Consider the following 26,067-nt stretch of genomic DNA (forward strand, 5'->3'; position numbering starts at 1 on the left):
CCAATCAAACAGCACGGACAGATATTCGTCCAATCACGCGTCACCTCGGCGACTTCACTTCCCGTTTGAGTTCCCATGCTTGTTTGGTGGTTTTTCGGGAGGCTAACACGTCCCTGTCGCATTTCAAGTAAGTTTTTACAGATGTGTATTTAATAAAATAACAATATGATACAATTATCTATTGGTCGAAAAGCTTTTAACAAGTTTTACCATAAGACATTAAGCGTATGTTTTTATCTTGTCCTGATCAGTTGCACAGGTCGTCAGAATAAACGCAGCCCAGTTAGACATTCTTCCACAGTTCTGCTTGAGTGTGTTCATCTTTTTCTCAGTGTTAGTGTCATGTGATGTTTACTACAAACAGGTGTCTGTCTCTACGGCTCATGATCTGTGCATCTATTACTTCCTACAGTATTACTATTTATCTGAATGAATGTGTTCCTGTTCTTTCTAACATGCAAAGGGTTTTTTAGTTTGTTGCAGTAAATCGGATCATGGCCAAAGATAAATCTCTGAAATCAGCCTCAGATCTTTCTAAGAAGAAGAAGAAGAAGCTAGGTTCAAATGAGGTCGATGTAAATATAGAAGACACAATGGATGTTGAGGTAAAGGGGAAAAGAAGAAAGAAGGAGGTAGAGGTGAGTGGCACAGTGTCTTGTACGTGTGTTTAGACGACACAACCCTGAAAGGACTCACAAAATACTGAACGTGTTTATTTCACCCAGGAGGCTCCGGAAGAAATTCCTCAGGAAACCATCACAGATGAGAAAAAACAGAAGAAGAAGAAGAAGAAGCTGAGTTTAAATGAGGTCGATGTAAATATAAAAGACACAATGGATGTTGAGGTAAAGAGGAAAATAAGAAAGAAGGAGGTAGAGGTGAGTGGCACAGTGTCTTGTACTTGTGTTAGACGACACAACCTTAAAGGACTCACAAAATACTGAACGTGTTTACCTCACCCAGGAGGCTCCGGAAGAGAATCCTCAGGAAACCATCACAGATGAGAAAAAACAGAAGGGGAAAAGAAGAAAAAAGAAGGAGGTAGAGGTGAGTGGCACAGTCTCTTGTACGTGTGTTTAGACGACACAACCTGAAAGGTCTCACAAAATACTGAACGTGTTTACTTCACCCAGGAGGCTCCGGAAGAGATTCCTCAGGAAATCACAGATGAGAAAAAACAGAAGAAGGAGAAGAAACGCAAAAAGAAACGAGCGGCCGAGGAAGCACAGGTACAAGGTTAACTGCTGAAGATGTGTCCTGTAAAGGGGTCTGTGAGGGGTCAGCTGAACTGGGACAGCAGATTTTTTATGCTGATAACTGAATATTTATCATAAAAGTTAGCAATCCTTTAAAACAAGGAGCCAAGATTTTTGGAAAACCTCATTTAAAGCAGTTGTTCAGTGCATAAGGTTTTTTATTTTCATTCTAATGAGAAAAGAGATCAATGTTAAAATCTGAGATCTAAGTTTTCGTTTGACAAGACACCATGTAAAAATAACTGATACCACATTTCCAAGACGACTACTTCTAACAGTCACTTTTTATAACTTATTTTTAAAACCTTACCGCCCCAGACTGCAGAAGAAACAGTTTTTACTGGTTTAAATTCTCTGGTCGGATGGTTTTGGAGAGGAGAGATCCTCTGTGGACAATTCAGCTCCTGGTAAAAACGTCTTGAAGGATGAAATCTGAAGGAAACTTATAAATACGATTTATTAAAAAAAAAAAAAAAATGAAGAAAACAACTCAAGTGAATTTTTTCAATCAAAAGAAATGTTAGATTTTATGCATTATAGTTGAACACCCCGTTGCTCGCTTTCTTCTTTGTACAATGTCCATCACTTAATGTCTTTGAACTCAGCACAAATGTCTGTGAAGCTACCATGTGCAGCTGGTTTTGATTTAAAGGGACAGTTTATAACAGTTTGTGAGAAGAGGTCAGAGCTGATTGACCGGCGTGGTCTGTCACACGCTGCATGGCCGCAGTCGTTTGCAGCGGGAGCATAGGTGGACCTTTCTGTGGGGGACCTTTGCAGGTTGACCCGCATGCTCTTCTGCTGGAGGAAAACTCTCATTTTATCCTGGAACGTCTCCCCGAGGAAGCTGTAGATGAGCGGGTTCAGGCAGCTGTTAGAGAAGGCCGCCAGCCTGACTGTGTGACCCGTCAGCGGGTAGTCCTGCCAGAGCGCGTCCCCGCTTGTGCCCCCTCTCAGCAGGTGGACGCATATAAAGACGTTCTCTGGGAGCCAGCAGAGGAAGAAGACTAACACCGCCGCCGAGATCATCCGCAGGGCTTTCTGCCTGCGAGGCCTCCGCTGTCTGACCCTTTGGTCTTTCTGGCTGTGCCAGAGAACCTTTGCTATTCTCCAGTAGCACAGGCCCAGGGTGCAGAAAGGCAGAAGGAAACCCAGCATCATCTCCAGCCACTGGACCTGGGTCACATTAGCGAAACAGAAAGTGAGTTCTCCGGCGTGCTGAGCTTGAGCTATGACGAAAGGCAGCAGGGTGAGCAGGGAGGAGGACACCCAGACGAAGCAGCAGCTGAGGCGCGCGTGCGCCATGCTGCGACCCACGCTGCTGGTCAGTGCCACGAACCGATCAAAGCTCATCCAGGTCAAGAAGAAGACACTGCTGTACATGTTAACCTGCTGGAACAGGTTCATGAAGGTGCAGAGGCCGGGCTTGTCATAGTAGCCCTTCTTCAGGTTGAACACCTCGATTAGAGAGTCGGCCACGAGGAAGAGGTCGGCCACGGCCAGGTTCACAAAGTAGAGGTCCGGGGCTGTCATGCGGCCCCTGTGTTCCAGGTTGATGACTAAGATGAGGATGTTCCCAATGAAGCCAACGGGGCAGAGGAAAATGGCGTAAAGACAGGAGAGGACGAGGCTGATGATGTAACGCCGTTGATTCTCTAGGACCGTCTGCAGAAAATCAGGGACGACTCCCTGTGTGTCATTTACAGTGATGTTAAACTCGGTGATGAAGCTGACGCCCAAATACATTGTCATGTCATATTACACTTCTGTTTTGAGCCGCTGGTGGTGGTGGTTGTTGTAAGCCATTATTTTGTCATGGTCCTTTGTTGGGTGAGGTTGTTCGGCCCCTGTGGAGTCTGTGGTGCCATCTGCTTCTTCTCTCTGGTCTTCTTGGACGTGTAGTGGAGTTGGTGCCTAATGTGGTCTCTATAGAGAGAAGAGAACAGCTTGATTTCAACATTTCCATTTCTAGATTTAATGTTGAAATTTCTGTACAGAGAAGAATTAAAATATATGTGTATACATTTGACAACGCAGAAAATGCATCAATGGATAGTCAGTTTGGAAGTTACATCAGAAAATTGCTTTTGTACATTTTTTTGCTGCTGCTTTTGAAAATGAGTTCAGTTAAAGATTAAGATTGAATGTGAAATGAGAGGGAAGACACTTTATGACTTTTGTAGCATTGTTTGATTCATCTGTATGAGGAAATAATAATGACAATAATGTGCCCAAAAGAAGCTAAATAAAAAGAAATAATCTCGTGGCTGCAAGAATGCCATTATATAAAAGGGTTTAGGAATATAAGTTTACTTAAAGGTTCAGATCCCAAGCCCAGTAAAAGCACATTTATAAAATAAAATCTTTTAGAGGATAAGGAGTCAGTCAGTCTGATCTCTACAGGGTGTTTGTTGCATCGCGCCGGCGCCTTAGTTGAAACGGATACAGATATACAATTGTGATTCTGAAATTCCTCCTGGGATGTCTCTGGTGTTAATTTAATGTGCTCTATGAACTTCTTGGAATTTACTGTTTTAGTACCATGTTTAAGTTCTAGTATATGTGATCTTTTTCATGCTTCTTCTGTCACTCAAATTTACGGTACGTTTGACAGCAATAATGGTTTTATTCGAACACCAAAAGACAATGCAAGTCTGTCATAAACTGAATTGTAATAACTAATGTAAAATGGCTCGAACTTACCGTCAGTTTCTTTTCACTGCACGTAGTCTGTCAAATGGTCTCTGTCCTTCGGTTGCGACTATGAAAGCAGATGTCAAAGTAAATCTGGCGGAGTGTGGCGGTGGCTCGCACAACAACTTGGACGGCATATTTACACAAAACAAGACAAAGGACAGACGGGGATAGACTCACAAATCTTTGTTTTTACACCTCTGCCCTTTTGTTTGGGTTTACAACCACGACTTTCTGACCTTCTCTTAAAGAGTGAAAATGCATTTTAGATTTACTTAACGTCTTGTTACTGTGATTTTTTTACCTCAGTGTAGCTCGGGTCTGACATTTCACATGATGCCAACTTATGCAACACAGCTCCTGTATTCGTTTTCCTGCTGGTGCCTGGTTTTGGTGCCACTCTGTGTTGGCACTGACACAATGCAGGTCAGTTATTCGTAGAACTGGTGTCAGGTTCCTTGGAAAGCCGTGGAAAGGTACTGGTCTGAGTCCTTTGTAGTTTAACAGATTTATACATAAAAATACAAAAGAAAATGAAGAATGTTAGCAATGAATTTGGCATCTGACTTGTATTTTCCCAAGACTTAATATTTCCTCTGTGGGAGGAGGTTTTTCCAGAGAGCTTGTCTAAATGGGCCTCTGTGCAAATCCCGTCTCTGTGAGCAGAGGCGGTTTTCCAGAGGGTAGATTGTCTCATTCTGGGTTGTTGATTTAGAACAACTTTATAAACACAAAAACACACTTGGTTGAAGTGCATCCTGGACTCAAATAGAGTTCTCTTTACAGTTGCTCTTTGGATCAAACTCATGAAAACATGTAAACAGAATACTACAAGGAATTTTCTTTCAAAAGAAAAGTTAAATGCCTTTATTGTACCTTTATTATCCTGGCGTGGTCGTGTGTAAACTGAAAACAAACTCCTCAGGGTTGGTGGCGAGACTTGTTGACGTTTGTTATGAGGTCAAACACGAGCATGTATTGTACAATGGCATTTTAATTTCTTTATTTCCTAAAGAGTAAACTGTATAAAATGCAAATATGTTTTATAGTTCCAAGGATGTATAGCAACACATTTATTTTTTGTAAAATACACATGTACAGAAAATAGCTTTGTAAACACATGCATGTACATAGTCGCACAATTACAATGCAGAACTACAATGGCCCTCAGTAGAGTGCTTACGTCTGCCAAGGCCCATCCGTCCCCCAATTCAAGCTGAACAAATTTATACACACTCATAGATATCAGTTCCCTGAATATACCTGATGATGAAATGTCCCAAAAAAGCACTTAAAAGTACATTCGTTCCTCCCTGATCCATAACACATGCTTCCACCAAGTTTCATGGAAATGTCTTCAAACAAACGGACAGGGGTGGAAAGCTCCTTGGTGGAAGTAAAGAAAGAAAATGTCTAATACATCATATGAGAGGTCGTTCGTTTATTGCAAAAGAGAGAGAGTTTTTTGTGGCCTATCACTCAATGTCCTGCAGGGTGTCTGTGATCTCTATATGTGGAGCAATGATGTTTCTGTTGGGCTGCGTGCGCCCTGGGTTTCGACAGCAGTCACTCAGTTGCCTCAACGCCCCGTGGAGACTCTCCCGACTGGGCCGGTGCATGAAGAGTACGAGCATCAGGCTGGCACTGCTCCCCGAGAACAGCACAAACTCGGCCACGTTCAGAAACGCCTGCTCGTGGTGGCTCAGCCCCCCCTCGCTCTGCAGCCGTGCTCCCCTGACCAGCGCCACGCTGTAGAACAGCAGGCAGAGAAACGTGACCACGGTGACAGCCAGGAACACGGGACCCTCCTCGGAGCCGGAGAGGAAGCGACCTTTAGATTTCCACTGCCGGACGCCGCCGCATATCAGAAGTCCTAATTGGAGGATGTAGGGAATCAGAAAAGCCAGACACACCTTAGAGGCTGCATACGAAACCCCAGCTTGGACTGGATCCATAAAACACTCTGTTGTTTCCTGCAGGCCCTCGCTGGGCCCTCGAATCGCAGCCAGCATCAGGGAGATGAGGACAGAAGTCAGGATCACCAGAGCCACACAGGCCCCGGGCTTCCTCAGCAGGGCGTTGGATGGCGGATCGAGGGTCAGCACATAGACCATGAGCACTAACACAAACAGGCCGCACAGGGAGGCCGTGTTGATGACGAAGGAGAGAGCAGCGCAGCCCAGAGCCGTGGTCTCCAGGTAGTCGGGTCTGTAGGCCACAGCATGGAGAGAGAGGAGCAGGAGCAGCAGCTGGACGCCACAGAAGGCCCAGAGCAGACAGTCGAGCCAGGCCAGCCGCCTGTGTGCCCTGTACGTCTGGACCAAGCCGTAGAGCAGAAAGCAGCCGGCCACGAATCCCAGACCTGCAAAGAAACTGTAGACATAGTTCGCTCTGGAGGTTATGTCGCTGGCTGCGATTTTGTCCAGCACAGAGGTGTCGGGGGAGCTGTCGACTGGGATGGCAGAGCTGTTGGAGAATGGAGATGAGGTGCTTTCCTCAGCGGAGGCTGCGCTTTGAGACTGGAAGAGAAAAGAGAAAGCACCCACTGACGAATTGTTGTCCATCACTCGCCGCTTTTAGTCAAGAGTTTCCTCACATCCGAGGATAAACAGGAACTGAGTAAACTACCAGCAAAGGTCAGTTGATTCTGAATGTTTATCACCATCTGTCATCAGAAACACTCTTCACAGCTGCCTTGCTTTGGTTATTCTCAGTAGGGCTGATCAAACAATAATAAATATCACAGTATGAGTTCAATAATAATACATACAAAATTCTATGTATATCGATATATTGTTTAGGCATTGTGCAGACGGACTTGATCCAGCTCAGAATTTGTTTCCCTCCGTATAATTTGTCTATATTGCCCAGCCCCTTACTATTGCACAGCCGACGCATCGTTAAATGGGTTTGCCCCAGGAACAAACTGTGACAACACGTCCTGCACTTCCTTCCTAAAGTAACTGAAGTCTCAATTTATCTGTAGGACTCCTATATCTTGAAATATGTGTAAAGAGAGAGCGAGAGGGAGCACGAAACGCTAACAGTTATGTTTGTCTTTTCCTGAACTTTATGTCCCTGAGATTCCCTCTTTGTCTGCTTTAATTTGGGGGAGCTGCCTGCTCAGTTAAAAACACACACACACACACACACACATCTCCACGTACCATTTCTGCTGTCGTCACCCGCTCGCCTCCTGTTTCGAATCCACCGGCCAGATGTTGCCGATTGACTCCGGGCTGTGAAAACGATGCTCGCTGCGTGGACGCGGCCGCTCACTGTGAAGGGCTTTCACATTTCTGTGGGCAGTACCCCCACCAGCATACTTTCAGAATGACTGCGTGGCCATGTGACCAAAATCTTTTCCTCCCCTCCCTCTTTTTTGTTTTTTTCTTTATCACTGTGCTGACTGGAACCGTTAAATCAGAGAACATACTGTGTCCCTTGTTTAACTTCCCCCAAGAGTAGAGTGCAGTATGGAGGCTGTGCTGTGGCCCCTGGAATGAAAAGGCTTCTATAATGACTTTAAATTCTAAGTTTTAGTAAATGGTACTATTTATTCTGCAGACAAATGTGGAGGGGGAGATACTCCATTACCTCCAACATGGAGGTAATGGGTTCACCCCTATCTGTTTGTTGTGTGTTTGGGAGGAGCCCATTCAATTTGAACTTGTTTTCACTTTCTTCCCATATTGAGGTGAATCTTACATAATAGAGTGTGAAATTCTGTGCAGTTTGTTTGAGTTTAAAGAGACTGTTGGGCCTTGGATGGATATTTGCTCTACCGAGTGACCTTCTGTTTTCATGCTGTTGTAAAAAGATTTTATTGCACTTTGGTTTTTCCCAGAAACGTTTCTCTGTCACGTCAAAAGTCCAAATTTGGTTGTTCTATTCTAAAGTCACTCTTGTCACTTGTGTTTTTTTCTAACTCCTGACAGGAAACTAAATGAACAGATGGTTATTTTTAAAACATGCAAGCATGTTCTGTAAACTGAGCGTGCACCACCTCAAACGCAGCACTGTAAGGATGCAGCACAACATGGAAGTGATACAACCACAATATGCATTTAGCTTTCCTTTGTCTTGTAGCACAACAAAAGGTCACAATCATTTTACACAGTCAAATTCAAACTGGAGCGACGATAACAGAAACTTGTATAAATACAAAAGTGGCAGGAACGTACACAAAAAGTGAAATCATTGTTTCAACTTCTCTTATCATTCAGTCTCGGCTATTTATGGATGATTGAGAATCGTTTTATACAAACACCGACTATAATAAGGGTCTAAAAAGGAAGCTCTGCTAATGTAGATAACTCCCGGGATCCTTTGTTTTTGCTCTGGTATGACAGATTTCAGATCCACCCAGTCCCGCCGAGCCGACACTTGAGCTGGAGGGTGAGGAGGACCTGAGTCCCGAAGAGAAGCGGGTGATGGAGAGGAAGATGAAGAAGATCCTGAAAAAGGAGGAGAAGAAGAAGCTAAAAGCTGAGGGAGAGACCGAGAAGAGAACTGAAGAATCTGGACCCACGGCTCCTCAGCAAGCTTTACTTTACCTCACCTGGTAAGAGCCACTCTCATTTGGTACCAGACAGATGAATCCACATGCATCAGAGATTCTAATTCCAAACCATCCCCATATATCTCTCCTCATAACAAGAGGAAAGGAGTAAATTACTGAAAAACAATACACACAGGCAGTTTCAACATTTTCTCTTCAGTCTTTTCACCCATTGTTTGTATCCAAAGGATCAAAAAGAAAGATCCATCGATTCCTTCCCGCGAATTTGGTTGAAAACAAAATCCTAGATCTGAAATTAAATTAAAGGTGTGCTTTCTTGGCCCAGGCTCCTTTCTGCCACCATGTTTCGTGAAAGTCTGTTGCTTAGTTTTTGCATAATCAAATAAACAATCGGACCGACATGGGTGAAAACATAACCTGTTGTTGTGTTAGTTGTGAGGCTGCACTTTTTAATGGGTGGTGAGTTGAATTCTATCTTTGAGGAAAACAGTTGTATAGTTTCCCCTCTGAACTTTTCTCTGTGTGAGAAAAAATATCCCTGGTGTGGTCATCAGGCTCATCTCAGCTCGAGACAGAACATTTTGAACAAAGAGATTGTGATTCATCAGGAGGGCCTGCTCAAATAAAAGGCCCAGGTTGCATCATGAGAAGAGTTGTGTGTAGTGTTATATTCCTATATAAGGGATATTCTTAATTTCTATAAGTAATCAAAAATAAATAGTAACACATTTTGGTTGTTGTACTATACACTAGAATACCTTTCAATGGGGTTGCTATTCGTTTGCTTTGTGTATATAGAAGGACAACATACAGCAATCATTATGAAACAAATTCCCCCTTTTGAGCAGTACAAGATTTTTTGTATTATTTACCATTTCCACTCCCTGTACACACAATGTCGGCTTTTTGCAGTCGTTCACTGTGGAAATGCTGCAGCATACACCTACACAACACTCTGTCTTTGTATCTGCAGCTGGGCTGAGAAGCGAGGAGAGTGGAAGTTCCAGAAGACCAGGCAGACGTGGCTGCTGCAGCACATGTTCGACTCCGACAAGGTAAAATTAAACAGTGTTGAGTTACATCAACTCTTTAATCTCCGTTTTACAGAACAGTTTGATCACCTTTTTATTTGTATTTTGTGAAATACATTGTGAAAAGGTACAGAGAGATACCCGCTCTAAGGGCTCTTTTAAAATGACTTGATCATAGAATTACAAAATACATTACTACTTCTCTCAGATATGTACATTGCTGGACAGAAAAGAGAAAAATGACACAATCCCTTGTAAACACTTGTCCCCAGATTCCAGATGAGAATTTCTCCGTGCTGCTTCAGTACCTGGAGGGGCTTCGTGGAGGATCGAAGGACATGACCGTGAAGAAGGCCTTAGCACTGGTAGAAGAGTCGGGACAAGCACCAGAGGACGAGGCTGTCCAGCAGAGGGCGCACAGAGCCAGAGAAGCTATCCAGCTACTAACCTGACCCCGGACTACTCACATTAAACAGAGATAAGACTCAAGTCTGTTGATCTATGGACTGATGATTGGCTTTGAACTGTTGCTTTATATGTATAAGTATGTAATTGTCCTTAGGGGGAAAGTTTTGATTTAATCACATCAATCGTTTATATTTGGAAATAAGAAATCCAATAAGTTCAGTTATGTACTTAAAATACAAGTATACCCTGGGGGGCAAAAGTGTATTGTTTTTCTACCCTAGATGTTAAGAATTCAGAAGATATTGTCCAGTTTCACGAGTGCGTACAGGTGTAAACCCCAGAGGATGAAACAAAAAGCTGAGAAACCTCAGGAGTTAGTGTGTCAGGAATGTTTGTAGTCAAGACATGTTTTTGCATGCTGAGACGCTCAGCCAGTGGAGCCACTGATGAGAGTAACTGCTTACACATATGCTTGGTATAAACATATTGAGCCTATTATGTTTTTACAAATCTCCTGTAACAAAAAATCTGTACCTTTTTAGTCCCTGTTCAAAGTTTGTGCATTTGAGGTTTGTCATTTTTTTTACAATGTTGTAAAACCTTTCCTAAATGTATAACATTACACCCAAATACAGTACGATTGACATTTAAATGCTTTTCGCCCACTTTATTCAGCCGCAAAAATAAACTAGAAGTGCAGTACTTATCGCTTCCAAAGTCCAACAGTCTGCTCAAACTCAATCAAGCTCCAACAGATTACACAAGAAACCAGCTCCGTAAAGATCCTTGCATTATCCCCTGGGAAAGAGTGAGAATGTTAGAAAATGTCCTGTCTCACAATGTCAAAGAAAAATAATCCAAGATCCGACTCTAATCCGGATCCTCACAAAAATGCAATGGGTTCTTCCATGACCCATATCACACTTTTCCACCAAGTTAGTTTCTTTTCATAGAGTCACTTATTTAAATAAACCTTCAGTGCCCCCACCAGTGACAGCAATGGTCATAGTGTCTCTGCCGCTCAATAAAATCCAGCCGGGTGCTTGTAAATGCCACAAAGCCATGATTTGCTCCGGTTGATGATTTTACTGCAGATCGATGGGACCGTTGTCTCCTCTTAGTTGTTGATCCTTAACTGTCACACTCACTGTACCTTTTGCTTCATCTGTAATAGATGTAGACAGGAAATATTACACACAGGATTGTAACTATAGTGTGTTTAAAACAAGTGAAATTTGTGGGTTTAACTTACTTGGCTCCGAATCAAAGGGAATGTTGTGTAGAGTGAGGAGGGCGCGCAGTCTCTCCATCTCTTCTCTCTGCTTTTCAAAGTCCTGATGTAGACGAAGCAGTTTTGTAAAAATAAATTTTCTGTGGGCTATCATTTAGAAGAGTGTGTAAATCTCTGTATAAACGCACGTACCTCAGTGCATTTCTGTAAGGGGCTGTGTGTGTCGGAACTGGCTGCAGCCTCTGGCAGCTTGACCTTCACTTTGTGGCTCTTCAGGAGACCAGCATCTTCAAAAATGTCCCTCAAAAGATTGGCATAACCCTGCGGCAAACATACACATGCATTTATGTACTAGACTTAGATAAATTACTCAAACTGGAATAGAAAAGTACATTTCAAACGAGCAGATATTCCAGAAAGAAACTCTGGGGTTTTTGGAATATGCATCTGTATCATCATCATCTTGCACGTGACCTAAACTGTCAGTGACAAGGATCAAACCAATCATGTGGTGTCCTCTCTCTGCCCAACTGCTCCTTACCTGCTCAGTAATGAGACCTTCATACCGAGCCTGCTCAATTTCATCCCACTCCCTCTGCAGTTTCTCAGTCAGTGTTGGATACACTTTAAAAAAAAAAAGCAGTCAGAATGATGAAAAAGAACCACTATTATCACTGATTTACTCCAATGATTTCTGCTGTAAGATTGTTCTAGAGTCTTACCTAAAAGAGAATGTGGATGGCAAACAAGCGGCGTCTCAAAGGTCAGCAAGTACTCACAAGTACTCGGCTCTGAGACTTTAGCAAGCTTGCTACTTGCACTGCAGACGAAGACCACCTACAAAACAATGTCAAAGTCTTAGTTACACAAATCAGACTGTTGATTTAATCATGACGATGTCTTTGAGTTGATGTGTTGTTAGTCATGTGTCCCAGGGGGGACAGTTTGGTAGTGGGAAATTAAACCTGTAGACTTGTAGGTTAATATTAACTAATTTCAGTCATTATCTCCACAGACTCACAGACACTGAAAAAGGCCAATAGGAGCTCCTGCATCCTGCAACATGAGGACCAGAATATGCGCACATTTCTTTTAACCATCCTTACCTTAGTTTCTCTGTTTCTGGTTCCACAAGTGTCCCCGTCTCTCATCCACATTGCTGTAAAAGTGTTGTTTGCCATTTCCCACTCGTTCCAGATCCTGTTAGGAACACAACATATGATGCTCTCACAACAAACCCACCTCACACTGCCAATTATTCACATCGTGACATCTGCAAGAAAAGGTTCCTCTGGGTAAGGGCAAGGTAACTAAAGATGCTAATCAATGAGCACTGAAATCTATGTACCGATCTGATAACAGGTCTTAAAGTATTTTAGTTTCACTCAGATAAAACTGCTATTTTTAAAACAGCAGTTTGCTGTATTTATTTGTGTTTCAATGTCTTTAAACCAAAGCCAGGCCATACAGCAATGATCCCTTTCATATAGGGTTAGAAGCATACAGCTGTTAAAATATATCATATAGAATTACATATATTTTTTTAATTAACTCAAAGTCCAGGTATCGAAGGTAAAAAGGGTATCACAGTATCTCTTAAGGTAACAGCATCTTACCCCAGTATCCCACTGTAGGCATTCCACCGGAAGGCCTGCTCGTGCTGGGTGATGTTGTGAAATGGACAGAATTCATATTTATACCTGTAAAGTGAGCCAGACAGTCCAGTTTATTGCAACAGTCCAGCAATCAGCGTCCTGATTGGTTAGTAGGAGAAAGCCTGAGGAAAACACAAATGCCAACCTCGGGATGATTTGTAACATACTCACGTCGACTCTGTGAGACTGAAGCACTTTCCTGCGAGCCCATGCAAATGCACGGGGCCTAGAGGATAAACATTAATGTTGACATGATGAGAGAAGTAGGTGATTACATTAAATGACGGGTTTACGCTGAGTCACGCTGAATTACCAGACACTGGAGAAGGGGTCGCTTTGGGTTGAAGTCTGCTTCCTTGGGCCAGAACATGATTGTTCAAGCTGCACACAGAAGAAGCTCAGTCACACAGGAGCTCATGTCAACAACACGATACAAAGATGTGATCTGCTCAACGAACCCAAATGTGTTCGGCTCCTCGACTATCTTCATTTTACCGGCGGACACATGGTTAACTGTGTGAAAACAGACTCAGTTTGATCAACACACAGCAGCACGGCAGCGGCGTCTGACACATCTGGCTTGGTTTGACTCTTATAAACCGAAATATATTCAATAATATAATAAATATATTCAGGTACTTACTGAAGAGAGACACATAGATTGTCCACAGCTTTATTAAACCACGTGTTCCGTGACACAAACCGTGCATGGCGAGTCTCTGGATGTTTAAAATCTCACATCGGTTTGTTTTCTCGATGCACTTCCTGCTTCGCTGGTCGCTCGTCACGTGGCGCGTCAGGTGTGAAATCTGAGCATGCGCAGTGAGCTCGTTGGGCAACGGCGTGTTCTCCACGATACGAGCATAACAAACTAAACCGGATTTAAAACGTTATTAAATGTAGTCCAGGCTCAGTGAAGACGAAGGCTAGTTGTGCGGTGACATCGCCTGTGAGCTGGTAAAGGATATACAGACGGATTCAACACGAAATATTAGTTGTATTGTCAGAAATGTTGGTGGTGTTGTTAGCTAGCTCATGTGAAAGCATGTAAACAGCAGCTGGATCGTTTTAACACAGGCTGTAATCTGACTGTGATCTGGTGCAACATGGGGAAGAAGAAGCAGGGCAAGTTTGTGCGCCCTGACCACACGGGCAAAGACAAACGACACAAAATGAAGGGGAAGTCCTTGGAGGCCTTCACAGAGGAGATGCACACAGCTTTAGAAGGTAACTGTTTATAATTCAAATTCACGTCTCAGTTGATTTGTGCTCGACTTCTGTTTTATATATTGGCAAGTGCAATATGTCCAAAATGCCTAATGAAATACTGAAGGATACATACTTAAAAAAAACAAAAACTCTACCTTAGTTTCTACGATGAAGCATTTGCATGACAGTCATGTGTTTTAATGTAGAGACACACGATCTTAATCTAACCAACTTCTAAGGTTGTGTTTAAATGATTTTTTGTTATGTAGGTGAATTAGTTTGTATATATATGAACAAATATATATATAGCAATATTTTTATTACATTATATAGAATATACAGCACAGGCGAACAACCTATTTATAGATGTAAAGGAAACTGGTTAAGTATAAGCTAATTATTAATTAAAGACTTATGCAGACTTCTCACTCTTTTTCGAATATGTAGATTAAGTCGTTAAGTGTTTGATTTTTTTATTTACGCTCATCACTGTCTGTAAATAATACTTTTTTGTGTTTCACTTGTTTCATGATTTCTCTGTTTTTATTTTTATGTTCGAAATAAATAAAAAGGAACTGTAATAATAATTGCCAGTCGCGCTTATTTATTTTTTTGCCGACGTGAAAGAGGATCACACTCAACTTTGTTACCTTGCAATTTGTATTTTTTATTTGATTATTTGTGTCGTCAATGTGCCTACTTTATGTCTTAATAACAATTGGTCCATGACAAATGTATTTAAGTGGAATTTTTTTTAGAATCTATATTTGGTATAATATTCGCCTTTCATGCTCTTTTCAATGTCAAATTATCGCACACCAATGTTGTCAACCACTGCTATGGTGATATACAATAAATAACGTAATTGTATTGTTGAAGATCGGTGTGGTTGAAGGAGAGCTGCAATAGACACCTTGAACTTGAGTGAGTTTGTTGACACTCACATAATAATGTGCCCTATGTCCTCTGTCACTGTCCTTTTTTTCCAGCCAGTCTTCACGTCGTAGAGGAAGGAGCGGAGGCCCCTCAGGTGAAAATGCCATGTCCACTCGCCATGTGGGAGTTGGGTCACTGTGATCCTAAACGCTGCACTGGCAGAAAGTTGGTACGCAAAGGGTTCGTACGCAACCTGCGTCTCAACCAGAGGTTTAATGGACTCGTACTGAGTCCGATGGGCACAAAGTATGTTACGCCGGCAGACAGGTGTGTTGAGTCTTCTACTGCATCAACTACAATGATCAAAATAAATGCAGGCCTGCAAATGATCTGTATGGTTTATTATAGTAAAAACACATGAGTATGATATATAAGATCAACAGTCAGACCGAAAATAGATAATTTATCCCATAAACAATTATTTACACTTGTGATAGTATGAAAGTAATTGTCTTTGATTTAAAAGAAACCATGTTGCCCCTTAATGCACAGAGAGATTGTGGCTCAACATGGTTTAGCGGTGATTGACTGCTCCTGGGCCAAACTGGAAGAGACGCCCTTCAGCAAGATGGTCGGAACTCACCCCAGGTTACTGCCGTTCCTCGTGGCTGCAAACCCCGTCAACTACGGCAAGCCTTGCAAGTTATCTTGTGTTGAAGCTTTTGCTGCAACATTCTGCATTGTAGGTGAGTGTGTGGCTTCACTTAACCAGGATTTCTGTTATGCATTGACAGCTTTTTGTATTCAGTTTTGACGGTGAAACTCAGCCACACCTTTTTGGATTTTGCAGGTTTTGAAGAACTTGCAGTGCTCGTATTGCAGAAATTCAAATGGGGGAGAGGGTTCCTGGAGCTGAATAAAGTTCTGCTGGAGCGCTATGCTGCTTGCCAGTCAGAGGAAGAGCTGCTCGCTGCAGAGAAGGATTATCTCACATCCAAACCAGAGGAGGACGACTTTGGTAAAATCAGGAATAAATATATTGATTTACATATTTATGTTGCAGTGGTAGCTGTATTTCTTTTTTTTCTTTTTTCTTCAATATGTGCTGGGTTTTTTGTGATGTTCTTCCTTCATGTAAAATTCATAGCCCTCAAATGTTTTTTCAAACATTATAATAATGAAAGCTGTCTCTCAGAACAATTACAGCTGGATCATGAGTAACTGCATTTTATGGAAACTGAGCGTACTGACTCAGTCTTTTTATTTTGAAGGTTCTCCAACATTGGTTTTAGTTTTTTAACTGTAGTGACTCACCACTGTAAAGTTATTTTTGGGAAAAACCCTGGTTTCATTCCTTTTAGGGATGTAGAATCCTAAACACAATTTTAGTCAATAATTTCGGTTATCTATGAGTAAAATAATTAATTAAAAACTAAAGGTCATTGTTAGTTGCAGCATCTGACTCATGATTTTATCAACAATAATGTGTTCCTTGCATTGTTTCCTCTAATGATGATCAATAATCCGATGTAATTAACTGCTATGCTGTACTTCCTTAATTTGTTTTTGATTAATGTGATTATATTTGGCTTGCCGAACAAATCAGAGATGTGGGCAGTGATTCTGGGACAAGGGTGATTGTTTCCTTCATGTCTGGAAAATTGCCCCACATGGAGAAAGCTGCATGCTATTGCCTAATGTTGACACAATTTTCTATTGAATGAAATCATCTCCCTTGTCCACAGATCCTTTCGATGTTGATTCAGGAGTAGAGTGTAGGAATCTCAACAGACACCAGTGGTAAGTATTTCTCATGAAGGCATTAAATGTATAACATCTATCAGAAAAAGGCAATCCCTTATACTTACTGCAAAATCTTGTCGTGATGTACTTGCCTTTAAATGAGCAATTACTTCTGATCCAGTCATTTTAAAGCTGTCAAACTGTATTTTTTTTTACTTGACACAACTTCTAATTTACAACAGAAAGTGACCAAAAATAAAAAAAAAATCTATAAACTAAGATATAGCTGGTTTTCCATGAGTATGTTTACTTAGCTCATTGACCTGTCATGTCTGTTTTCAGTGAACCTGAAGACGATGATTCTGATGAGGACACCGACACCTCTGAGGAGGACGAAGATGAGGCTAAAGATGAGGACGAAGATGAGGCGGAAGATGAGAAAAAGGAAAGCAACGACGAGTCAGGAACCTCCTCGCAACACAAAGAAGAGGAGAAAAGAGAACCAGGCTCATCACAATAAAGCATCTTCTAACCATGGGGGATTCTTTCTAACACAAGAACTGGCTGATCTCGTTTTACTCCTAAATGAATTGATTGCAATTTTGTGTCAGTTTTGTATTAAATCATGACAATAATCCAAATAAATATATTTCTTGGAATCAAATGAGTGCCTGCAGTCGTCATTCAATTTAAGGTGCATGGATTCCTTTTTACACATTAAAGTTAAAATAGTACAAAAAGACGTGTAGATAAATCTCTGTGTGGTGAATTAAGATCACATCTAAAACACTGGCGCAAACGCAGCCTCGTTGCGTTTGAACGTGACGAGCTGCGGCCGTGCGGCTCCAGGTCTCTGAGGAGGAGAAGTTGAGTCGGTTGTAAATGTGGCGAGGGGGGCGGACACAGCGGGACTCTCCTCTGCTGTCCTGCGTTAACATTGTTGTGGAACGACGTCACAGCTCGAAAATGAAGGCGCAGAGGCAGCCATTACTGGAGCTTCTCTAATTATTTTATTCCAAATAAATACTCGAGGGAAACTCCCATGGCAAGAGCTACAAGTCAGTTGGTGAGTGTTGCAGCTTCGACGCGAACGACGACTCGAAGCCGGTGTTGAAAATGTTGAGCGCGGCGGCTGTTTGACAACAAATAGTTCGGCGGGGCCTTCATCTGGAGAGCGGTGCTAGCCGCAGAGGACCCTTCAGCGTTACGAGTCACTAGCCAGCAGCGCTAGCTCGCTAATGTTTGCTAACACAACACAGAATGATTGCTGCGTTCATCGGGTCCGTCTAACACTTGGCTTGTTTCACGATTACTGCTCATCGGGAACATTTGGTGCTGACTTGTTATTTAAATACACTTGCTATAAGTTTTATGATCCGCAGAGCCATTCCCCATGGCCAGCATTTGTCGGCTAGCGTTAGCTACACGGGTTCGCGCTTTCGAACGATGATGCTACTTGCTAACGAGCTAGCTTTAGCCTCATCGCGTTCCACCTTTAGTTGGTAGGTAGCATTTTAAGGTTATCGTGCTGTGGCTCGACTGTCAACCCATTAACTCTCACACTTTGACATTAGCCTCAGCACACAGACTTTGAACGAGACTCAGTGATGTTCCGTGGGAACTGCAGCATGTTTAGAAGTGACTTATGTTACCTGGCTTGCTAACGTTAGCTAATTGCCTGGCTGTTAGCGGTAAGTTTGTAACTCGCTGTCAGCGATGGCCGGCATTATTTGACAAGGCAGCAGGAGCTAGCGTTAGCCGGCTAGCATCCCTTAGTTAGCTAGGAAAGTTCGCTCGGGCCTGCTGCTCCCAGAGTACGGGCGATCACGTTAATGCTACGTATGGTTTTCTGTCAGCATTTCCATGTTTTACCAATGGCAGTGGATCAGTAGATAGTTATGTGGCGAGTTGTCAACCCTACAGTCTAGTCCGGATAAGGCAGCTAAATGGCCACACCTTGGTTTTGAATGAGAAGAAGCTAGGCCAACTGTACTAACTAACGCTAACTGAGTTGTACGATGAATAACACAATCGCTGACTGTGTAAATAGTCCAATAAGTTAAAATAACGAAGGTTGGTAGAAGCCACTAACTATAAGAAAGTCCAACCTGTCGCTGTGTGTTATGTTTGAGACCTAAGCTATACATTGGTGGGTGTCTTGTCAGTGTTTGTTTGGCAACTGGATCATTTACATACAAATCAGATTGAGTTCAGTGAGTACACCTGTCACATGAAGGCTGTAACTTTGACGCTGTTTTTACTACTTTAGCCCTGGTGGGTGGGACCACCAGGCTCAGGAGCTGCTTCTTCCAATGGGTGTTCCACGTCCATATCAGTTCCAGACTTTGCTCCTCAAGTGGTCTCCCTTGAAATTATTTATTTAAGTCATTATATTCTACAAAGTATTGCGCGGTTTAATTTGTATTGGTCGACCTTGGAAAGTGAATTTAACCTACATGACACAGATACTATGTTCCATCTCTTCTAGAGTCATTTACTGATTTTTTTTTTTTATGGATGAGTTTTTCAAACTTTTTGTTTTGTTGATTATGTTCTATAGTCTTTAGCTTTATATTGTATCAATATTTGCTGTTCTTTTTCTGAGTGTTATTGTCTTCTCTTGTTTTAGGAAGTTAGAAATGTTGTGTAGTATAACCAAACATTGCTCGCAGTTCAAAGGGCCCAACAGCAATACATGTCAATTTCCATAAACAGTTATTCTTTAAACAAATTGTCCTAAATAGCTGTGGTCACTGACACACTTAGGCCTAAACTTTGCAGCATATTTAAAGCTAATCTTTGTGAAGAACAGTATCTTGACTTGTAGTTTCGAGTTCATTAAAAGGTGTGTTTTGACAGTTTTAGACTAGGAAGTTCCCCAGATTTGAAGAAACTATTTAAACCACATATCTATGTGGCAACAAGCTAAAACCGCAATACTCTCACGAATATATTCTCATGCTTCCTTTTCTTGTTTCAGTATGATGTTGTGCCCATTCAGCCCAGTGTTGTCATCTGTTCCTGCTCGCATCCATCAATGGTAAGAAACCACCCTGACTCCTGCTCGCCACTTGCTATCCCAGGCGCAAGCAGTAGCCACTGTCCCAGCATGGAGGGCTCAGCCTCAGATGCTCGAGCTGTGGGAACGTCTGCCAGCAGCCAGGTCTCAGACGTCCGCGCACAGCCGGCTGTGCAGACCCCTCAGCCACGCAAGAAGAAGCCAGAGGACTTCAGATTCGGCAAGATACTGGGAGAGGGCTCCTTCTCAACGGTATGTAACTTGCATTCCATTTAGTGTTTGAATTATACTTGGGTAGATGTTGCTACATGCTAGCATTCTTTTTATTAATATACCTGGATGAGTCATCCTCAGTTCAGCTGTGGTGTAATGACAAAACAGGGCCTAAGATTTACTAGATTCTGGCATAAGCTGCTTTCTTCCGTATTGTCTCTGCAGGAGGTGCTTGTGAGAAAGCAAATGTCTGAGGGAGACGCTCCAGTTTCTGTGGATTTTATCCACCGCGCCTCCTAGTATAATGTTTGTTGAAATTCAGTAGAAGTCTATGTAAGAACACAGTAGGGGATCCCTGCAGGATTCACCGCAAGTGAGTTAGGGGGGTTGATGACGCTTCTAACATGCGACAGAGGTAAAATTTCAAAAAAGAAAAACAAATATCTCCTGGTGACAAACATGTGGAAAACCCTGACAAATGTGTCAAGAGAGTTTGCGGTGACGAGCTCACACCGGTGTCTGTTGTCGAGAAAATCAAGTGATCGCCGCACCGGACTTAATACATCGCCTCCTGCTACACAATCCCTCGTCTGAAAAATGCAGAGGATTTGTTGCTGTTGTGAACACGTCTGTGCTGAGAACCTGCTGCTGTGTTGTGCATGTGTGAAAGTCAGACTGTGGGTAACCTCTGTTGCCAATTCTCCAGATTTTACCTGCAGGTCATGTCTGAAAACAGCTTAAGTAACATGCTGTGTTTTCCGTTTTTTTATCTTAAGGTTGTCCTGGCAAGAGAGCAGGTAACGGGGAAAGAATATGCAAGTAAGTAATGCTGCAGCAGTTTTCAATGAATGCAGACAATTGTACTTCATTAACAATATGAACAAATTACTGTTTGTTTTTACTAATATACTGAAATTCTATATTCTCTCCTCCAGTTAAGATTTTAGAGAAGCGCCATATTATGAAGGAGAACAAGGCCCAGTACGTGAAAAGAGAAAGGGATTTGATGTCAAATCTAGATCACCCATTCTTCGTCAAACTCTACTTCACATTTCAAGATGATGAGAAGTTGTGTATCCTTTTAACATGTACAATTTGACAAGTCGTGTTTTTATATAAGCAACATAACTGAATATGAAAAAAGTTGTGTTCCAACATTTTATTAACATTGATTAAAGTGATCCTTAACTCGCTGTTCTTAGATTTTGGTCTCAGCTACGCCAAGAATGGAGAGCTCCTCAAATACATTCGCAAAATTGGTTCATTTGATGAAACCTGTACTAGATTCTACTCGGCTGAAATAGTTTGTGCTCTAGAATACTTGCACAATAAGGGGATAATACACAGGTAAGACTTTCTGTTTGTTTTCATCTGTAATGATAGTTATGTCCTGCTTGCTGTTTCCCTAATATAGTTGTTCAAACAATATTAACTGTTTGTTTTCCCACCATAACCTAATCCTTTAAGAGATCTGAAACCAGAGAATATTCTTCTGAGCGAAGAGATGCACATCCAGATAACAGATTTTGGGACAGCAAAACAGTTATCATCAGACAGTAAACAAGGTATATTCACATCAATGATTTTATATATGCCATGAGTTTGCAGTTTACTTTCTGTGAGCAGTATAAATGTATTCATGTCTTAAAATGATTTATTGCATTGTTTGGCAGCAAGAGCAAACTCCTTTGTTGGAACAGCACAGTATGTGTCTCCAGAGCTGCTAACAGAGAAATCCGCCTGCAAGAGGTAACTAGAATTGATCATCCTGCAGCTCGTACACTTGCTATTCACAGTTCTTTTTTAACGTTTGTCAGATAAAAATGGCTTTACGTCTTAACTTTATTTATCTTTTTCTTCTCGTAGCTCGGACCTCTGGGCTTTGGGATGTATTATCTATCAACTGGTGGCTGGTTTACCACCGTTCAGAGCTGGGTAAGTACTGAGGGGATGTTGCTTTCACAGTTCAGTTCATTCTCATTAATTCCTGCTTCAATAATTGCTGATCATGTTCTATTGCTGTTTTTCCCCATTTAAGTTAACTGTTAATGATTATTTCAAGTGCAACAAATGCTAAGTGAGAGAATAACCTTGCCTCAGCAAACAATATCTCACTTATGGCACTCTTCCCTACAGGCTTGTTAATGTTGTTTTCCCCTTGTGTTTTATTTATGTAGAAATGAGTACCTTATATTCCAGAAGATAATCAAGCTGGAGTATGAATTTCCAGAAAAATTCTTCCCCAAAGCCAAGGATCTCGTCAGACAGCTCTTGGTGAGTTGTCAAATAAAATATGTAAACGGCGACCAAAGGTTACTGAAATTAATTTTTCATGTTAGTAGTCTTTGCTGGTCATATAATTTAAAGAGCATTGTTTTTCTAGTGAATGAAAACATTTGTTTCTCTCTTACCATCAGTCACTGGACCCTTCCAAGCGGATTGGCTGCGAAGAGATGGGAGGGTACGACCCTTTGAAACAGCACCCTTTTTTCGATACCATCTCCTGGAGTGACCTACACCTACAGACGCCCCCCAAGCTCACCCCCTATCTGCCAGCCATGTCCGAGGATGATGAGGACTGCTACGGAAATGTAAGATTCCAGTGTTATTTTTTATGATTGTCACGATTGGTGCCTTAGGTGTGAAACCTCGTACAAACCCACTTTATCTTCTCTCTATCTCATTTCCAACCTTAGTACGATGATCTCCTGAGCCAGTTCAGCAACATGCAGGTGGCCCAGTCCAGCTCATCACACTCCCTGTCGCCACATGAATCCACGCCCCCAAAGAGGTCCAGCAGCAACATCGAGCAGTACATCCACGACCTGGACAACAACTCCTTTGAGCTTGACCTTCAGTTCACTGAGGAGGAGAAGCAACTACTGCTGGATAAACAGACCACTGGAAACCTCTGGTAAACTCTTCTCTACATGTTTCACCCGTATAGACCTGTTTGCATGTATGTAACAGTGGCTCATGTTTAGTATTTGAAGGAAAAGTTGTCACTAATCTGGTTTTGCTTCTTTACTCAGGCACCAGTTTGTGGAGAATAACCTGATCCTCAAAATGGGTCCAGTCGATAAACGAAAGGTGTGTAAAATCAAGCCTGTATTAGTTTTATTTTGCATTATTGTAGTGTTATACAGCAGTCCAACATCATTCACCTTAGTGAATGGTCAAAGTCATCTCAGATGTTTGGACCCCACCGTAGTCATAAGTAATTAAATGTACATTTTCTTAGAAGATCAAATCTGTCCAACCTTTGTATGAGGTAACTGTATTTCTCAGCAGAGTGACTTCATATAACATTGCTCAGCCTTGTGGCAGTCAGGAAGTGAAGGGGAATTCCCTGCTGTGGTGTGGAAAATCTATTTGGCCTAACAGCCCCCTCTGTTGGTGATATAATGTTCTGATCTGTGTGGCATTCCATTGCAGGGTCTGTTTGCTCGGCGGAGACAGCTGCTTCTTACGGAGGGACCACACCTGTACTACGTGGATCCTGTTAACAAGGTCCTGAAAGGGGAGATTCCATGGTCCCTAGAGTTACGCCCTGAGGCCAAGAACTTCAAAACCTTCTTTGTTCACACGGTAATTGATTGTTTATTTCTGATGTCTGTGCTGTACACTTCCCTCCTGCGATATGTTGACACTTCCCCCTTTAAAAAGTTATCAGGTTAAGATCACTTTTTAAAATATTTGTCTTCCTCTTCTTCACGTTTTCAGCCTAACCGAACATACTATTTGATGGACCCCAGCGGAAATGCTGACCGATGGTGCAAGAAGATCCAGGAAGTGTGGAGAAAGATCTATCAAAGGCACCAAAACCCTGGCCTATAGGAGTACAGTTCCTCCTGTGGCCACTCCTCTTTAGCTCTGAGGCCAATCACTGAGCAGAGTAACACCCTCTTTAGTGCCCTTCATCACCGCAGTGTAAACAAACTCTTAGAGACGCTGGCATCTAGACCTTGTTTGTTTTCCTGAGTAGAACCATGGGAAAAATACAACTTTGGATTCAGGGTTGCTTTGCTTGTTCTTTGTGCTCTCTGTGAGGCTTCTATTGCATTTTTTCCATGTATGGATGATAAGACTGCCACCACGCACATCTGCTTTTTGTACAGTCTGCAGGAGGAATAAGAAGGGCAAGCTTGTCCTGTAGAGTGAAACAAGCTTGGGTACTGCTAGGACTATCTCAAATGCAAGGACTGGTTTCCTGCTTCAATGATACCATAACACAAAATCTAGCTTTTGTGAACCAGAGCCTATCCTGTTATCTTAATTAAAACCATATCCTAATCCTACATCGTATGTGCAAGCTGTAGACAGGCCCCACTTCTAGTGCATATACTCCATAGTTGTAACTAATAGTGTAAGCTGATTCAGTCTCACACATTTACCAAACTCAAATCCTACACATATACATACATATATATTTTTTTGTCAGAGCCCAAATGTTCCCACGGTATTTGAGTTGTTTTTTTTGTCTCTTGGTACTTGCTTATTGCAGTCCAGTTAAGGTCTCTAGGTAACAAAGCAGAGTGCTGGTCTGCAGTGAGACATGGGTCTGAATAAGTCTCTGTACAAGTGTGAGCCTTCCGTAGCTGTTACTGAGGATGTATTGCTAACAGGGGGTGGGTAAACATGCCACTAGCTTGTACTTTCTAATCATAACTTGCTTATCTTTCCTGCATGGCCAGTTTTGTAGCTCAGCTTTGTCCGCTTCTCTCTCCTAGGGCACTGGAGTTATAGGTTATTCAAGTTTAAAGGTGGGTATTTTTGACTGCATTGGCAACCATTGCGAATATTATTGGATGATTTGGCTGTTCTGTACCATTCACTGGCTATTTCTTTGTGGTGTGAATTCTTTCAATTTCCTTCTTTTTTTTCCCCGGTGGGATAGTCGGCTCATCTTCAGTACGTCCTATTGAAAACAAAATCTTATGTGCTGACCACCCCATGCTGAACAGAAAACTTTCATCAACAGAGATACATACACATACTATCATTCTCGGAAGCAATCACAATAAAGCTGTCGTCCCTGGACAAGGTGGCAGAACTGCCTCGTTGGGCTTCTTAGCCCATATTTTTGTTTTGTTTTTGTTTTCATTCTGACGTTTGGCCCAATAGAAATTAAAGCGATTGATTTAACTTGTGCTCTTGTTTTAGCAATATGTATTATCATGATGCTTTTAATTTTTGACATAATACCTTAAGGTCCTTCCCAAAGGTCCTCTTCCTTCAGCTGAGTCTGTTTGTGCAGTGTGTGACTGGAGTATAGGTGAATAGGACCCTCAGGCCCTGGGGCCCGGGGCTCGATGTGGTTGGATGTCAGTTAAAGGATATCTATCTGATCCAAATAACCGATGAAAATTGCTGTATCTGTCTATAAAGTTGAGAAAGCACTAGAGAAGTGTTTTCCTCTAGTTAGAGAAATTGTTTGAATCAAGTCGATGGCAGTCGGTTACATTGTGTATGGAAAACTCTACCTGGCTTGTAACTGACTAGAACTGTGATGTACAGATGATGTATTATTAAAATCTGAAGCAAGTAATGCAATGATATTAGGATACAGTTTTTGTATTTTTATTCTTGTATAAGGTTATTTGATGGCTATTGTTTAGCCTCTAGTTCATTCTGTGTTATTTAAATTCTAATATATGAATCATATTTGGATTGAAGTCATGTTCAGGGGCCATGTTGTGTATGTATTGAGATGTAAAGCCTTTGAATGTGAATAATTATTGTAAACTATAATATTTTACAGCTTTTTTCTTACTATATCATACATTTTCTATTTGCTCAGTGATTTAATCATATTCTGATAATTTAATGAATCTGTTCATTCTCTCTCTGATTATTTGTGCGCTAGGTCAGTAGATGTTGAATGATGAATTTTCCACTTAATGCTTGGTAGTCCAGTAATTAAAGCATGTAGGGATTTAGGCAAACAAATAAAGCCATGTGTCCTGTCTTCTGTTAACAACCACAGTCAATGACACGGAAATCAGTGGCAATGGCATCTCACGTTTTTTTGTTTTTTGTTGCAGCATGTAAATAAAGTACCGGCCCCGTTCTCAGTGCTCGTGTCGTGGAAATGACTTAAATGCACTTTAACCCTGCGTGGTCTAAATCCATGATCTGTGTAACAATCATAAAACCCTGCACACTCGACATAATGGTCTCAGCAGCAGGGGATCAGTGCTCCATATAGAA

At 41.9% G+C, this 26,067-nt stretch overlaps 6 protein-coding genes across 15 annotated transcripts; 3 read left to right on the forward strand and 3 right to left on the reverse strand.

The window, feature by feature from the left end:
- The first annotated feature begins 36 nt into the window (after positions 1 to 36).
- Positions 37 to 10,563, forward strand: LOC128426311 (uncharacterized protein C7orf50 homolog). Of its 9 annotated transcripts, none has more exons than XM_053413131.1 (8): positions 37 to 127; positions 474 to 638; positions 726 to 878; positions 964 to 1,047; positions 1,134 to 1,229; positions 8,303 to 8,514; positions 9,446 to 9,527; positions 9,776 to 10,563. In XM_053413131.1, the coding sequence occupies exons 2-8, from the start codon at positions 495 to 497 to the stop codon at positions 9,953 to 9,955; spliced, it is 951 nt and encodes a 316-aa protein (XP_053269106.1). In that variant the 5' UTR covers positions 37 to 127; positions 474 to 494; the 3' UTR covers positions 9,956 to 10,563. The 9 variants fall into 9 exon arrangements, with proteins under 9 accessions (XP_053269106.1, XP_053269108.1, XP_053269107.1 ...); XM_053413133.1 differs by having other exon boundaries at positions 1,137 to 1,229; XM_053413132.1 differs by having other exon boundaries at positions 967 to 1,047.
- Positions 1,442 to 4,292, reverse strand: LOC128426308 (G-protein coupled estrogen receptor 1). The gene is made up of 2 exons (XM_053413129.1): positions 3,960 to 4,292; positions 1,442 to 3,182 (listed from the first exon to the last, which is right to left on the reverse strand). The coding sequence occupies exon 2, from the start codon at positions 3,006 to 3,008 to the stop codon at positions 1,839 to 1,841; it is 1,170 nt and encodes a 389-aa protein (XP_053269104.1). The 5' UTR covers positions 3,009 to 3,182; positions 3,960 to 4,292; the 3' UTR covers positions 1,442 to 1,838.
- On the reverse strand, positions 4,927 to 7,317 carry LOC128426310 (uncharacterized). The gene is made up of 2 exons (XM_053413130.1): positions 7,118 to 7,317; positions 4,927 to 6,469 (listed from the first exon to the last, which is right to left on the reverse strand). Exons 1-2 carry the CDS (start codon positions 7,118 to 7,120, stop codon positions 5,426 to 5,428), a joined length of 1,047 nt encoding a protein of 348 aa, XP_053269105.1. The 5' UTR covers positions 7,121 to 7,317; the 3' UTR covers positions 4,927 to 5,425.
- gnptg (N-acetylglucosamine-1-phosphate transferase subunit gamma) lies at positions 10,552 to 13,600 on the reverse strand. Its single transcript, XM_053413142.1, has 11 exons — positions 13,441 to 13,600; positions 13,256 to 13,310; positions 13,111 to 13,178; positions 12,969 to 13,023; positions 12,759 to 12,842; positions 12,249 to 12,342; positions 11,865 to 11,979; positions 11,684 to 11,766; positions 11,335 to 11,463; positions 11,164 to 11,245; positions 10,552 to 11,076 (listed from the first exon to the last, which is right to left on the reverse strand). Exons 1-11 carry the CDS (start codon positions 13,505 to 13,507, stop codon positions 10,997 to 10,999), a joined length of 912 nt encoding a protein of 303 aa, XP_053269117.1. The 5' UTR covers positions 13,508 to 13,600; the 3' UTR covers positions 10,552 to 10,996.
- Positions 13,595 to 17,289, forward strand: tsr3 (TSR3 ribosome maturation factor). 2 transcript variants are annotated; one of them, XM_053413141.1, is made up of 7 exons: positions 13,595 to 13,754; positions 13,875 to 14,024; positions 14,996 to 15,209; positions 15,435 to 15,628; positions 15,733 to 15,900; positions 16,628 to 16,682; positions 16,968 to 17,289. In XM_053413141.1, the coding sequence occupies exons 2-7, from the start codon at positions 13,904 to 13,906 to the stop codon at positions 17,143 to 17,145; spliced, it is 930 nt and encodes a 309-aa protein (XP_053269116.1). In that variant the 5' UTR covers positions 13,595 to 13,754; positions 13,875 to 13,903; the 3' UTR covers positions 17,146 to 17,289. The 2 variants fall into 2 exon arrangements, with proteins under 2 accessions (XP_053269116.1, XP_053269115.1); XM_053413140.1 differs by having other exon boundaries at positions 13,595 to 14,024.
- Positions 17,290 to 17,535: 246 nt separating this feature from the next.
- On the forward strand, positions 17,536 to 25,931 carry pdpk1b (3-phosphoinositide dependent protein kinase 1b). Its single transcript, XM_053413612.1, has 14 exons — positions 17,536 to 17,691; positions 19,606 to 19,896; positions 20,634 to 20,676; positions 20,793 to 20,930; positions 21,060 to 21,204; positions 21,325 to 21,422; positions 21,531 to 21,606; positions 21,724 to 21,792; positions 22,035 to 22,131; positions 22,275 to 22,448; positions 22,554 to 22,771; positions 22,890 to 22,947; positions 23,293 to 23,445; positions 23,581 to 25,931. The coding sequence occupies exons 1-14, from the start codon at positions 17,668 to 17,670 to the stop codon at positions 23,692 to 23,694; spliced, it is 1,698 nt and encodes a 565-aa protein (XP_053269587.1). The 5' UTR covers positions 17,536 to 17,667; the 3' UTR covers positions 23,695 to 25,931.
- Positions 25,932 to 26,067: the final 136 nt, after the last annotated feature.

Source organism: Pleuronectes platessa, chromosome 21 (assembly GCF_947347685.1).
Source record: "Pleuronectes platessa chromosome 21, fPlePla1.1, whole genome shotgun sequence".
NCBI classification, from domain to species: domain Eukaryota; kingdom Metazoa; phylum Chordata; class Actinopteri; order Pleuronectiformes; family Pleuronectidae; genus Pleuronectes; species Pleuronectes platessa.

Excerpts from the sequence above, each read along its gene's own strand:
- LOC128426311 (XM_053413131.1), top strand. The coding sequence starts at position 495 with ATGGCCAAAGATAAATCTCTGAAATCAGCCTCAGATCTTTCTAAGAAG. Across the intron at positions 1,230-8,302 it reads GAGCGGCCGAGGAAGCACAG|ATTTCAGATCCACCCAGTCC; the intron begins GTACAAGGTTAA and ends CTGGTATGACAG. Across the intron at positions 8,515-9,445 it reads GCTTTACTTTACCTCACCTG|CTGGGCTGAGAAGCGAGGAG; the intron begins GTAAGAGCCACT and ends TTGTATCTGCAG.
- LOC128426308 (XM_053413129.1), bottom strand. The coding sequence starts at position 3,008 with ATGACAATGTATTTGGGCGTCAGCTTCATCACCGAGTTTAACATCACT.
- gnptg (XM_053413142.1), bottom strand. The coding sequence starts at position 13,507 with ATGCACGGTTTGTGTCACGGAACACGTGGTTTAATAAAGCTGTGGACA. Across the intron at positions 13,179-13,255 it reads GAGGAGCCGAACACATTTGG|CTTGAACAATCATGTTCTGG; the intron begins GTTCGTTGAGCA and ends TTCTGTGTGCAG. Across the intron at positions 13,024-13,110 it reads GACCCCTTCTCCAGTGTCTG|GCCCCGTGCATTTGCATGGG; the intron begins GTAATTCAGCGT and ends TTTATCCTCTAG.
- tsr3 (XM_053413140.1), top strand. The coding sequence starts at position 13,904 with ATGGGGAAGAAGAAGCAGGGCAAGTTTGTGCGCCCTGACCACACGGGC. Across the intron at positions 15,901-16,627 it reads ACCAGAGGAGGACGACTTTG|ATCCTTTCGATGTTGATTCA; the intron begins GTAAAATCAGGA and ends CCTTGTCCACAG. Across the intron at positions 16,683-16,967 it reads AATCTCAACAGACACCAGTG|TGAACCTGAAGACGATGATT; the intron begins GTAAGTATTTCT and ends GTCTGTTTTCAG.
- pdpk1b (XM_053413612.1), top strand. The coding sequence starts at position 17,668 with ATGGCAAGAGCTACAAGTCAGTTG. Across the intron at positions 19,897-20,633 it reads GAGAGGGCTCCTTCTCAACG|GTTGTCCTGGCAAGAGAGCA; the intron begins GTATGTAACTTG and ends TTTTATCTTAAG. Across the intron at positions 22,449-22,553 it reads ATGAGGACTGCTACGGAAAT|TACGATGATCTCCTGAGCCA; the intron begins GTAAGATTCCAG and ends TTCCAACCTTAG.